Below are 14,094 nucleotides of genomic sequence, written 5' to 3' on the forward strand. Positions count from 1 at the left end.
GTGGGAAAGGAAGAAAGTAGGATGTGTCAGTGATAGCCTGCAACCACTCCCAAAAGGGGTGGAGAGAGAGAGAGAGAGAGAGAGAGAGAGAGAGAGAGAGATAGAGAGAGAGACAGAGAGAGAGAGACAGACAGACAGACAGATAGACAGACAGACAGACAGACAGACAGACAGACAGACAGAGAGACAGACAGAGAAATAATTAAGTGAAAACGGCTGAAATACACTGGCGCCTTCCAACCACCCATGGCATGATTTCGATCTCCGTGCAAGAACGTTTATTACATTGCGTACCTCCATCTCGCTTCCTTAGAATGACGAAGTTCTATCTGACATTTTGGTTGTTTTGAGATACTAAGACCATGAGGTGAGAAAGCAATTAAATGCTCTGTCTGCTCTCTCAAAATCGTAAGAATATTCGGAGTCGTTATCAAGATAGTCATAGAACTGCATTCGAAAAAGCTTGATATAATTGAAACTCAAAACTTTTCAGGTCAAATTTCTCAAAACTAGGTATTAAGTAGATAGAACGTTGTAATTCTGGGGTTTTGTCTACTTGGGTTCTGTTTCCCACTCAACCCAGGTTTGCCTTGACAAGCGGGGTCGAACTCCTAAACGATTTAACGTGTGTTAGTGAGAGAATCAAACATTTACAATTAAACAATCAACGAAACAAGAGGACGCACGTACGCCTCTGAAGTGTGTAATTAGAAAGCTACATTATCTCAAGCATATTATTAGGCATGCATGTACTTACGGGGGGCGTTTAATACGGCTTTATTCTGTTTATGAGAGAAACACGCTGGAAATAAAACATTTGACACTCACAATGCTACTTTAACAAAGTCACCTTACAAATGGACACCTTTTTGCTATCTCTGTCTGACCTTTATAACGTTTAGTTATAATAATATCTACCCATTCATCCATTGCAGAAGTAACATTTTCATCACTATAGAGAAACTGCCTTTTGAGAAATGTGTCGAATTTGGGAAAAGGAGAACGGTGGAAGTGGGAGAATTGTTTGGCCTCACCGGTTTGGTGTTTAAGTTGCCTTCAGTGCTCTGCTGTGTTTTCTGAACATTGTCATGCTACACGGGGATTCCTTTTTGCAGCTTCCTACGTCTTCCAACCACCCATGGCATGATTTCGATCCCCGTGCAGGAACGTTTATTACATTGCGTACCTCCTTCTCGCTTCCTTACTGTAGGTCTTAGTTTCAGCAATAAACAATAGTTCTCAATGACGGTATTGTCATTTTTTAAATTAGTTTGTAAAGATACCAACTTCGCTATCCCCCAAAACACGGCGGCATAACGTGTCCACATGAAGGCTTGCACCGGGGGTTCTTCGGCAATAGGGGTGAAGGAGTGTTCCACTACACCGAAAGGGATTTTTATTCAGGAACAAATTAATGAACCCATGTTCCATCCATTGTAACAACTCGTTGTAAAATAGGTAACTTTTCATTCTAATTTATTGAGTTCTTTGCACTAGTTAACTCACTGTTGTTATTGATCTGGTGTCAAAAGTCGATTAGAACCCCCCTTTTCCAATATCTTGGACATGATTAGATGCAGGACCGTTTCTATAAAGTCTGTGCTCATGTTTATAGGATCTGTAACTGTTGAACAGCTACTCGTCGATGTTCAAGCACCAGTTCCTTTTAATAGGCCCACTCTTTCCTCCGTAACAAAATCGGTTAAACAACCTTCTTGTGGACTATCACGAATGGATAGCTCAGACGTGATTTTTACTTTCTTGTCCTATATCAGATTTAACAGTTTCATGAGAAGGCCATTCAGCAAGGAAAACTTTTAACCTGTCTTCAAAAACTCTCACTGATGATGTTTCTCTCAAATCAAGAAATCTGTTTACATAGCAATATTTTAAGAATGCAATTTTTGACATTGTATCAATTAAAAGTGGTATTCAAGAACTACGTTCACTAAAAGCTCTTTCGAATCCACACTGTTCATCAGATTGTCTCCAAACTCTTCATGTATCGTAAAAGAAAGATAGAAATCATTACACCCACGTTTTATTGAGGAGCGACAAAATGTCTCCACAGCGAGGGTAAAGATTTATTGAACGCCACAGAGTAGAGTTATTCTTCCGTGCTGTTTAAAATGTTGGCGTCAATCTGTTGACTGACTGTCCAGTCACGCAAGATATCCAGTCGCTTTGAACCCTACAGAGTCTTATACGACATCAATATTGTTACAATCTACACCGTGATCAATAACTAAAGGCAAAGGAATGCAATTTGCCTTTGCTATCGTCGCCTTCATAGTAAAGTGGATTTGCTTGAGTAAAAAATATTCTGATTACTTTAGCCGAACACAATTTTAAAAAGCCAATAGGCACAACTATTTTTGACTGTCGTTGCGTTTCTGCAAAAGAACAGCTTGGTGTTCTATTATAACCTTACTTTGTGTTTACCTATTGAACAAACATTTACTAACACAGGCACTGGGGCTAGTTTGTATGAGTTTAAATCCTCTTTTCTTGAGAAACCCATCTCTTTGTCACGCCAGAATATTACATTCAAAAGGACTGAAGACACGCTACGCTATCATGGGTGTTTCTCTGAGTGGTTATTTGACTTCGAGCAAAATGTCCCTCGATGTGGTAGGGGCCCCAGAAAGCTCACTAGGAAGAGTCCACGTGGAAAAGGACAAGGTTACAAAAAATAGATATCGTGAGAAAATCAATTAATTTAAAAAACTTGTAGATTCACAACTTCATTTCTGTTCCACTGAGTTTTACATTGCTTCATTTTTAGGGCGGGGGTTTGGGTTTGGTAAGTGGTTTACGGCACTCGCAACTGCATAAGGCCAAACGAGCGCTCGGGACATATCAAGCATTTTCTGTTTGTTAGGAATTAATTTTCCGAATTTCCCAGGTGGCGGCCGAAGCATATTCTATTCGATTTTAGGACCACCAATCCTTAATGTGCAAAGCTTGCACACGGGACCTCCGAAATTTTTTCGCCCTTATCCAAGAAAGCTAGGTGTTATATCTTACCTTCCCTAGATCACGGCTGAAAGACAGCAGTAAGAAGGAACAGAGAAGTAGTAGAAGAAAGGCAGCAGGTAGAGGCAGGAGCCCAGAAGAGGGGACAAAAGTAGGGGGGGGGGAGGGGGGCAGAAAGTGAAGACAAAAGCAGACGACGAACATGATTAGAGAACAGGAAAGGGGGTGAAAAGAGAGCTTTTTTATAGAGAAAAATATTTTCCATCGCTGTCAGGTTTCGACCCGGGACCTATTGAATGAGAGGGGAACACCGTATCTCAAGACCACGAAAGCCCCCCCCCCCCCCCCTTTCGTTATTTTTCAACTGCCCCTATGACTAACAAAGGTAATAAACCCACAGTGGAACAAAATTGAAGTTTATGAGTTGGCAAGTTTATCAAATTGAAGTCCTCCTGATTTCTAGTTTGTAGCGTTGTCGGGTTTTTGTAGACACAAGCTGGAAAACACTGATAAACAGGAGTCTCAAGCAACCTTCATAACTAATAATGTGTCAAAATGGTATTACTACCTCAGCTTCAAGTAAAGCGGATTTGGGGATTTTACTGTTCATGCGTCAACACGAAAAAGAAAATTGTAAAATCATGTATATTTCCAACAGCTACTTAAGGGTGCAATGGAAAAAAGAACCGACATCTTTGAGCTTCAATACTACATAAAAGTGTTGCCTACTCCCTGAACCACAAAAATGAAAACCACAGCAGTTTTTAAAATCTTAGATTTATTGCAAGACTGGCTATTGAAGGCAATGAAATCAAGAAAACGTCAATATTAAGGCCGCATAAAGAGACACACAAGCTTAGAAGAAAGAGACTTATCATTAGATCTGAATTAGGTACCCACAGTATGAAGGAAAGAAGTAGACCAACATGACTCTAGACAGATGACAACAGCGATTGGACGATCATGGCTGTGGTAGACGGCAGTAGACGCTGGCAGGATGGCTCAGAATGGATATGTGTCACTACGCAATAGAATCAGGCGCTCGACAATTTTTGGGAATATGGGGTTGTTGATATATTTTTAAAACCTGTTCATTTGCCCTGCTCTTGATGAAAAGATAACCATATATCTTAAATAGAAGTCGAGATATTATGTTATTTCAGGAGGCGGGGGGCTGACTGGTAGCTGAGGTAAAATTAGCAAGAAAATGTCCACCAACGCTTTGAAAGCTTGAGAGTCCTTGGGAACGGCAAAATTATTTTTTCCTAAAGACTTTGGTCAATGTTTTGCAGTAAAATTCTCACTGAAATATGTTTTAAATGTCCATAAAATGTTTTGTGTCTAAAAATGTAAAATCATTTAAAAAATTGCCCAACTTCGAAAAAATACTGTTTTTGTCGATTCCATTACTTTGACGAACGCCTGATTTCCCCCAAAATGCCAATTATGGAGAGGGGTAGTTTTTTTTTAAGTTTTTTTTTTTTGGGGGGGGGGGTCGGGGGGGACGCAACGATCTAGGAAGGACAAGCGATATGATGATGAGGAGGCGGCAACAGTTGTACCGCACGGCCGCTCAACTGCTTTTACACAAAAGAACAAATATGCTCGTGGTGCGCTAATTTCCTGGAGTGATTGATTTTTACCAGAAATCATTTCCAAGTAAAATATTTGATAGCTTTACTTCAGGTAAAACCACTTTTCAAAAGGTCCCTTTTTCACACTGATAAACTGCCTGCCTATTACGGCCTTTTAAAAGTTGTAACGAGGGGCTCTCGTGGCCTAGAGGTTAAGGTGTTCGCGTCTCATTCAATACGTCCCGGGTTCGAATCCGGATAGTGACGGAAATTTTCTCCTCTAATTTTTTTCCTTTTACATCCTTTCCTGCTCTCTAACAATTTTCTGCCGTCTGCTTTCGTTTCCACTGTCTGCCCTCACCCCCTTTGCTCCCTTCTCTGGGCTCCTGACTCTTTCTGCAGGCTTTCTATTGCTACTCAATGGCTCCTTCTTACTGCTGTCTTCAACCACACCCCTGATCTTCTGGTGGGAAAGATCTACACCAAGCCTTTTCAGACAAGGGCGAAAATCTCGGAGGTCCTGTGTGCAGGTTGAGCATGTTAAAGATCCCTAGGTGGTCCAAAATCGATAAGAGTAGGCTTCGGCTGCCACCCGGGCAAAACTCCAAATTTCCTAATAACTAAAAAGGTTTAGTGTGTCCCGCGCGCTCATATGATCTTGTGCAGTTGTGAGCGCTGTAAAAACACTTTCCTCTCCCCCCCCCCCCCCCCCCAAAAAAATGTAATTACCCAAAAGAGCTTTTCTAATTAAATCAAGATTTGTTTTTGTTGTGGGTTTTTTTGGTACATTAGATACAATTAAACTTTTAATAGACCAATCTTTCGCTTTATGCATTTTTGCAAATGAGTTCAACCTCGGCAATTTCGACAAAAGAAGAGCTCGAGAAAAAAAAAAGTATTTACAGTATTATATACGTAGACGTGCGAGCATACATCATTAAAAATGAGAACAAAGTAAATAAATTAAATAACTGGGAAACGTTATTTTCTCGATCTATATCGCTTAAAATAAGTATATAAGTATAAGTGTTCGAGTGTTAGCGTGTGGTGTCTTTATTATTACCACTTTCCCACTCAGGAAACTGGTGATTCAGATAGGCCAAAAAAAGTGAGTTTGATTTTAGTGAAGTTGATATAGCATTCTATATTTTTTTCTGTAAAACTATGTCTGAACCTTAGTTTGTTAGGAAAACGCGCGCTTGTCTAGAATAAAAAAGTTCATTAAAATGTCAGTTATATTGCCAAAGCTGACTTGTACTTTTTGCGGTACAGAAGTTTATCTTTTTAAATGAACAAGATCGTACATTACAACATATTCAATCTTTATGAAGTTTTAGAATGTAAAAAGAACCACGAGTCTATCAATATAAATTAAATAAAAACATAATTTCTTTATTAAGTGCCAGATTTCGTCCACTTTTAGAATTGGTCTCAGGTTTTGCGTGCGGTATTTGCTACAATTTTTGATGATCCAGACCTTAAATATTTTAGACACTAAGATGCGTTCATCGTTGTTTTGGGGTTTTTTTTATGATGTTTTATTAGCAACTTTCCTGGTTACAAATGAAGTTATTTCGAAACTTTAAAAAATGTAGCCCCCGTCCTTTGGACACCCCTCTCAAAGGGAACATTCTAGAAAAACGTGGACCTTTTGGACCCTGTTTGGGCAGAAACTTTTTTGACAGGCTATAATGTTCTGGTAGATAGATAGATAGATAGATAGGTAGACAGATAGATAGATAGATAGATAGATAGATAGATAGATAGATAGATAGATAGATAGATAGATAGATAGATAGATAGATAGATAGATAGATAGATAGATAAAAGAATGAGAACAAGAGAGATCAAGAGAATATATACATATATATATATATATATATATATATATATATATATATATATATATATATATATATATATATAGATAGATAGATAGATAGATAGATAGATAGATAGATAGATAGATAGATAGATAGATAGATAGATAGATAGATAGATAGATATAGATAGATAGATATATATAGATATAGATATAGATATGTGTGTGTGTGTGTGTGTGTGTGTGTGTGTGTGTGTGTGTGTGTGTGTGTGTGTGTGTGTGTATACATCCGCGTCAGTAAAGAAATAGCCTGGGTGGTTATGCCCTAGCCTCTCTCCAAGACGCCGCCCAAAACAATTTAGCGATCTTCAATAGCATGAGCAAACGTTGACTTTTAAGCCTCTGTTTTTGCGGCTTATGAATGCAAATCAAGGGAACTGGCTCAAACTTTGTTTACACGTTTTAATATTCAAATTTTTGCAAATTTAATTAGAGTTTTCCCGATAACGTATTTGCGGCTTTTAGCAAAAGAAAAACTGTGGTAAGCGATAGTATTCAATTATAGGTAATGGACACGTCATCTTGAGTAATGTTGTTTGGGTTTTTTTCAAGGGAGAAAGTGTAAACTTCGTATCAATTAACTGGGTAAATAAGCAGAGAAAATCCCGTTTATAAAACGAGTGTCTTGCTCGGCAGTTTTCTTCTTAATTTGAGAACTCAGGGAGCTATAAACCTGTGTGAAGCTGCAGAAAGTGAGTATAAAGAAAAACGGATAAAGATGCATTAAGAGGTTTTGACTTAAGTTACAGGTTTGCATACTTCACATCTTTCAGTTTGGCTTTTTGCCTGTATGTATTCCGAAGAAGTGGTTCGTAAAAAAAGTTTCATCTTATTCCGGCCTTAAAGACCAGGTATAAGATAAGATAAGATTAAACTTTTTTTGCCCAGCCACTGGTATATTGGTTTGGTGTTTCACCGTACACACACACACATACACACACACACACACACACACACACACACACACACACACACACACACACACTCCTATTCACAAGCTTTCACATACACTCACAACAACACACCCACACGTATACACACATATACGTCGGTGGCCTAGTGGTTGGGCTCTCGAACTCGCAACCGTCAGGTCGTGGGTTCGAATCCCGTCAGGGCCTCGACGTTGTGTCCTTAGGAAAGGCACTTTACACGAATTTTTCTCACTTCACCCAGGTGGGAATGGGCACCCGGCTATAGACAGCGAAAGATTTTGTCAGTTTGTTAGTGTTTGAGCGCTTAATCAGCTGCTTGCACTGTATGCTTCCCGGGAAGCTGAGAATGTTTCGGAGTGTTCGATGATCTGCTGGAGTAATAATATAGTGTAAAGCGCATAGAGCCTGCTGTGGAGTGGGGATATGCGCTATACAAATGCTATTTATTATTTATTATTTGTTATGCATGTATACCATCTTACACACCATTTTTCCTCACACATATTATCATATAGACGTGCACTTGTAATATACGCTTACACTTAAACTTTACACAGATAATAATATTTGCTTATAATCACAAACAATATTATTACATAAACGAACAGTAATGCTTAAGACAACAAGTTCTTTTGCTTTATCATATCTAACAGCAGCGTATGTTATAAAATGTGTACAAAGCGTTTCGCCAGGGTCGTCCTGAATGAAACCAAGTATGGACTTGATAATAATTCTTGTTGTTAATTTGGCAATTGTTTGAGCTCAGCATTAAGAAAACTGGCGATAAAAACAACCTTGAGTCGCTCCTGTTTTCGTTATGATGAATATCAGTGAGAAATTTTTCGGTTTTACGAACTGAGTACGGTTGGCCAAAATGTCCCCTGTTCACGATGTTAAATCGACGTTTACACCTAAGTTTTCTCATTTCTTCGAAATGACAGCTGGCTGAATTGTACCAAACGCTGAAGACAAAGGGGCAAAAAGATTTCCAAAATATTATGTTTTTGGCTTGTTTAAGTCTGGATAGTTCTCAAAATGAAATAACATAGCACAGTTATTGAAGAGCCATAGAACCTCGACCTTCAACGTAACGCCATCTCCATCATACCCGTGCAAAAAATAGGCAAGATACAGCAACATTTTCAAAAACGTAATTTTAGGAATTCCCTTTTGGGAAGCCAAACAATTTGCTATGCAGCCCAGCCTTAACACCGGTCACCCCTTTTGTAGTTTCAGTTTGTTGATAAATAGACGCTCCATTTGAAAAAATATTTTTTTTACCAATGTATGAAAATTCTATAGTCTGGGCAACACCAAACAGACAACTTGTCAAACTCATTACACAGCGAATTGTTCTAATTTTTTGCATGCGCCTCTGAATTCCAAATGATCTAAAAGCTCTCAATTTCCATGCATTAATATGCAACAATTAATATAAAGAGGTGGTTTCTATATAATCATACCTATTTAATTCCAGTCTTGGCGTGGTTCATTTTTTTTTATTAGAACAAGGACAGCAGCTGAGTGTTAGTTTGTAGTTTTGGAGGTTTTTTGTGTGTGTATTTTTTTGTATTTTTTTCTTGGGGGGGGGGGGGTGTTTACCCTATTTTCTTCTTTCGAACCGACTGCGTGCGTCTCAACACTGAGTTGTTGTCATCCAGCGTTTATTAATAATAATAATAATAATAATAATAATAATAATAATAATAATAATAATAATGATAATAATAATAATAATAATAATAATAATAATAATAATAATGATGATAATAATAATAGAAATAATAATAATAATGAAGATCATTTCTATAGCTCCCACTCCCATGTACACGCAGCTCTTGGCGCTTTAAATATATGCATGTACGAACAATATTCACGCACGCGACACACACTCGCACACACTCACTCACACACACACACACACACACACACACACACACACACACACACACACACACACACACACAGACACACACACACACAGCTACTTGCTTTTCACTCGCGCACGCTTACACATCGTTGCGAAATGAGCACATACACATAATGATATATAATAAAATAATATACCCAATGCAATTCGCAAAATACATAAATGAATATATAGAATCTAGTCATTTACATAGCATTGTACTGAACATGGATCTACCTACATAAAAATGATGTCATTAAATGTGTCTTTACAGATTTTTTAAAAATTTAGAGTCCGATGTTGTATGTCTCAAGGGTTGGGGAACAGAGTTCCAAACTGATGGAGCAAGGTGGGCAAACGATCTTTCAGCTAATTTTTCCCCCTTTTCTAGGAATTCTTTAAAGTTTAGTGAGTGACGGCGTGTTTATATGATTGACTATCTCTGATAGATACAGTGTGTAAAATGTCTTTCGTATCTTCACAGTCTTTGAGATCGCACGCGTTTCAATTTGCAGTCGCTATTTTCATTAATCACCAATGTTAGATTAATTTATCGATTACACCCCCCCTCCCAAAAAAAACCCGTTGACCTAAAATTACTGAACTATTTCTCCAAAGAAGCTTAACGAGGCCGTCTCTTTGTTCTCTGAAATATCCCGAAAAGGACAAGACATGCCTTAAGTTAACTCAGGACTACGCTGCTCAGATGGATCAAAGAGGATGAAAATCCAGAAGAAGAACAACAAAGTATAACAAAAATAGGGGCGCATAATACCTACAATAATATCAATTTCATATTCAGGTGGCTCAAAAATGTATTTGTAGGGGGGGGGGAGGGGTCGGGGGGGTGCAGTTAGGGGGGGGGGGGGGGTCAGTGACATGCTCATCAGCGCTTCACACTTAGCGCTCTAAACGGTATCCTCCTCCCCCCCCCCTCAACCCGGAATTTCCTGGCTGATCCCTGCAACCACGCCTTGTATTGTTATGGTTTTAGCATTGCACTGTGCTTGCTATAAAAAGTGCACGGTGTTGATTTTAATTAGCAATTTATTCTTCTAAGGATTATACAGACAGCCCTTCTTTATATTTCTCGCATGTGCACGAAAATCGAGATTGTTTTAGGTCTTTAAGAATTCATAGGCGTATACAAAATATCAGGCAGAGCAATTCGTCACTTAGGTTCGATGTAGTGGGGTCGACAAGTTGTCAGGCCCCCTGGATCAAGACACGAACGCGAGAGAATCTTGAAACTAATGTAGCATTTGTAACTTGGGACGCAGGTGATATTGCAAGAGTTAAGAAAATAGCAGTCTGTTATTACTTGATGAATTTGAAGGCGAAATTACTAGCCCATTACCAACAAGAACAACAAATGCAACAACTACAAAAACTCAGCATCAACGACTACAAGACCACCCCTTTCCCAAGCCTAAAAGCCATCTCTATAAGATGATGACACCAAAAGGGTATAAACCATAATTGACATGGGGACTTAATCAAAGGTATACGTGCAAGAGGGTACTAATTCTTGAAGCATTTTAGAAGGGTTTAAGTCGGGTCTGAAACATCGTTCTACTAAAGCCAATCTTTTGTTTTGTTTTGTTTTGTAAGTGTTTTACGGCGCTCGCAACTGCATAAGATCATATGAGAGAGCGGGACACATTAAACATTTTCAGTTGGTAGGAAATTTTGAATTTTACCTGGGAGGCGGCTTAAGCCTACTCTTATCGATTTTATACCTCCAAGGGATCTTTAACGTGCGCAACTTGCACTCGGAACTCCGAGATTATTCGCCCTGTCAGAGAAGGCTAGGTGTAGATATTTCCTATCAGAAGATTAGGGGTGTGACCGAAAGACAGCAGTATGAAGGAGCCAAGGAGGAGCAGTAGGAAGGCTGCAGAGAAAGAGTCAGGGGCAAAGGAGATGAGTGGATGGGGGCAGAAAATGGAGACGAAAGCAGACGACAGAGCATTGCTAGAGAGCAGGGAAGTAGGTGAAAGAAGAAAATTTTTAGAGAAGAAAATGTTTCGGTCGCTACCCGGATTTGAACCCGGAACCTTTGAATGAAAGTCGAACACCTTAACCTCTAGGCCACGAGAGCCCCCGGCCAATCTTTATTAGACAAGTTACTGACCATGTCTGCTTATCTATCTGCCACTATTCTTGCGTGTCTGCCTGACAATCTGCTTGTCTTCTGTCTGTCTGCTCTCGAGTGCATGAACCATGTCGTTAATATGCCACTGTGCGTTCACGTAAGACATAATATACAAACACAGCCGAATATTTTGGTAGTTAAATCTTACATAATATAATGTTTGCGAACTAATCTGCAGTACATGTCTGCTTATCAATCTGCGAGAGGGCTTGCTTTATGGATTGCAAACTTGCATGTCTGCGTTAAAGTGCATGCCCTACCGCTTATGTATGCCATTTTGCCGGTATATAGAATATTGTGCTGAAAAATGTCAACATCATATTATATTTTTATAAATTTGCCAGCCCATAGGAAATATTATAGCTTATTTGATAGCAAAAACCACTGCTGCATAGAGTATTTGATAGACCTTTTGGATATGCAAAGTTGAGAACACTTTTTTTTTCACCTGATTTCATTTCACTGCTGTGAAAGCGTGCAAACCATTGAAGAATGCCAACGACGCCCATGAGTTAGGGAACATCGATCCAAAGAATGAATGGAAAAAGCGTTAAGTGGTTAAGTCAGATCAGCATAAAAATGAGCACAACACTTTAAAAAAATAATTTTGAGAACTCATGTAAAAAAAACATGTCTTTTTTGTGAGTCATTTTGTCAGCCAATTATTTCTTTGAAATATTTTCGTTATCGCGAACGTTGGCACATAATTTATTGAATTTTTTTAATTTACAGGTAAATTAAATAATTTTCTGACTGAATGAAATAGAGAAACAGACCGCTTGAACTCATTCGCGCGAAAAGCCTTGGCGAGATCACCAGCACACAGGAATAGTTCTTTTTGAGTGTCTTAAAGGATAATAATATACCTCTGGAACACCTCTACCTTTCTAAACACACGGATCTTTGGGGCACGCTTGGTTCAAAAGTAAGACCTTTAATAGAAAAAAAAAATTGTTTCACTGATTTCACCAAGAGTTTCAACATTAATCATCAAATCAACAGTGCTGATGAGTACCTTTCCTTGTCCTACTATTATCAGTCGGAATATGAAACTTGTGTATTGTGTGTGTTTTGCATAATTTGTGAAGCTAAGATAGTTCATTTCGAATCATTCAATTAAACATTGCAACTGAAATTTCTTTGTAGCTACTGTTACAGATCTTCCTTATGCCGTCATCGTTTGCTCAAATAAGATAAGATAAAGGACAAAAGACAAATGTTACAGTCCGGTAAAGGAAGAATTTGTTTTACATAGGAAAAATAAAATTACATTGACAAAAAAATTTTAATTGCGCAAATAATTCCCCCAAAAGTATGTCATTGAACAAAAACGTTTATATAACCTGATTTGGATGAAATTCAAACGTGCATATTATGAAATATAAATAAGAATTAATAAAATTTCACTTTCATAGATCCCACTGGGGAAAATTGCTAACATTTGCGTTATACCGGGTGTCTAAAAAAAGGACCCATTTAAAGACCAGAATTCAGTCATCTTGGACCAGTTTCAACAAAACTTCGAAGAAATTAAATTCAACAGTGGGGACGTTACATTTGTCAGTATGGGAAAAAAATCTTCCATTTTGTACCAAAAAAGTCACGTTTTTTTTTCAATGTCAACCTAAATTGAGGGTAACACATGTTTCGCAATAAATCAGTGAACCTCTGGCGTTATTCTTAAACTTTAATAGCTTGAAAGTCCCGAGCAATAAAGAAAGAAAGACAGAAAGACAGAAAGAAAGACAGAAAGAAAGACAGAAAGAAAGACAGAAAGAAAGACAGAAAGTAAGACAGAAAGAAAGAAAGAAAGAAAGAAATGTCAGTTTTCAGTTCATCCGTCTAGCAGCTACCTTAAAGAAAATGTTGGACTTGTAAGTCTAATTTCGATATTAAACATTACCAATGTATCCCTACTATTACCACTATTACTACTGTGAAAAAATTAAATGAACGTCAAATAAATATTTTATAGGTTACTCCAAAGTTTCTGCAATGTCTCCGTGAAGCATGTCTTATATAGGTGTGCTATCAAAAGGCTCCAATAAAACAAATATTAAAAACACGCAAAATCTAATTTTCAAAGCGGCAAATGTATAGAGGAGTAAGTAGCCCACTCCGAAAAGTCAAACTGATTTCCTGAGGTTTCTAGTGGTCTCTAATAAAACATTGTTTGAAGCAACTTGTTATAGATTTAGTGTTCAATATTAGCCTGTCTTTAGACCCCTGTAAGTAATTAACATTTTTGTGTAGGCGAAAGGTATGTTTTCATTTATTTTTATGTTCTTACTGAAGGATTAAACACAACGGACAAAGTTTTAAACCAGCCAGTTTGATTTTAATAGACGGATTCTTTATTTCTATACCATAAAAATCTATTGTGAACTAAACAGAGTATGAGCAGTATTTATACATGTTTTCAAAGTCACAACCCGTGACCAGCTTTTGGGAGGATAAGAGCTCTTGGTATGTGCAAATTCAGCTACTATCACAAGCTGAAATAACCTCTTAACTTGCTGTCACGAAGGTTTAAATTGACACTTCATAAGTGCTTGCACGTGATCTTACAATGTTTACGCCCGTCTCCACACCCCCATCCCCCCGGTCTCCACCCACTGTCTCCACCCCCTATCTCCACTCCCCCCTCCTGTTTCCACCCCTCCCCC

At 38.3% G+C, this 14,094-nt stretch overlaps 1 protein-coding gene across 1 annotated transcript in view; it reads left to right on the top strand.

Annotated features, from left to right (window-relative positions):
* Positions 1 to 7,065: 7,065 nt before the first annotated feature.
* LOC101863630 (trihydrophobin) overlaps positions 7,066 to 14,094 on the top strand; it is an 11,388-nt gene continuing 4,359 nt past the window's right edge. Inside the window, exon 1 of the mRNA XM_005089031.2 lies at positions 7,066 to 7,124. Coding sequence (XP_005089088.1) covers position 7,124 — 1 coding nt within the window. The 5' untranslated portion in view covers positions 7,066 to 7,123. The remainder of the gene's footprint in view (positions 7,125 to 14,094) is intronic.

The sequence above is a fragment of the Aplysia californica genome, unplaced genomic scaffold, assembly GCF_000002075.1.
Source record: "Aplysia californica isolate F4 #8 unplaced genomic scaffold, AplCal3.0 scaffold00002, whole genome shotgun sequence".
In the NCBI taxonomy this organism is placed as follows: domain Eukaryota; kingdom Metazoa; phylum Mollusca; class Gastropoda; order Aplysiida; family Aplysiidae; genus Aplysia; species Aplysia californica.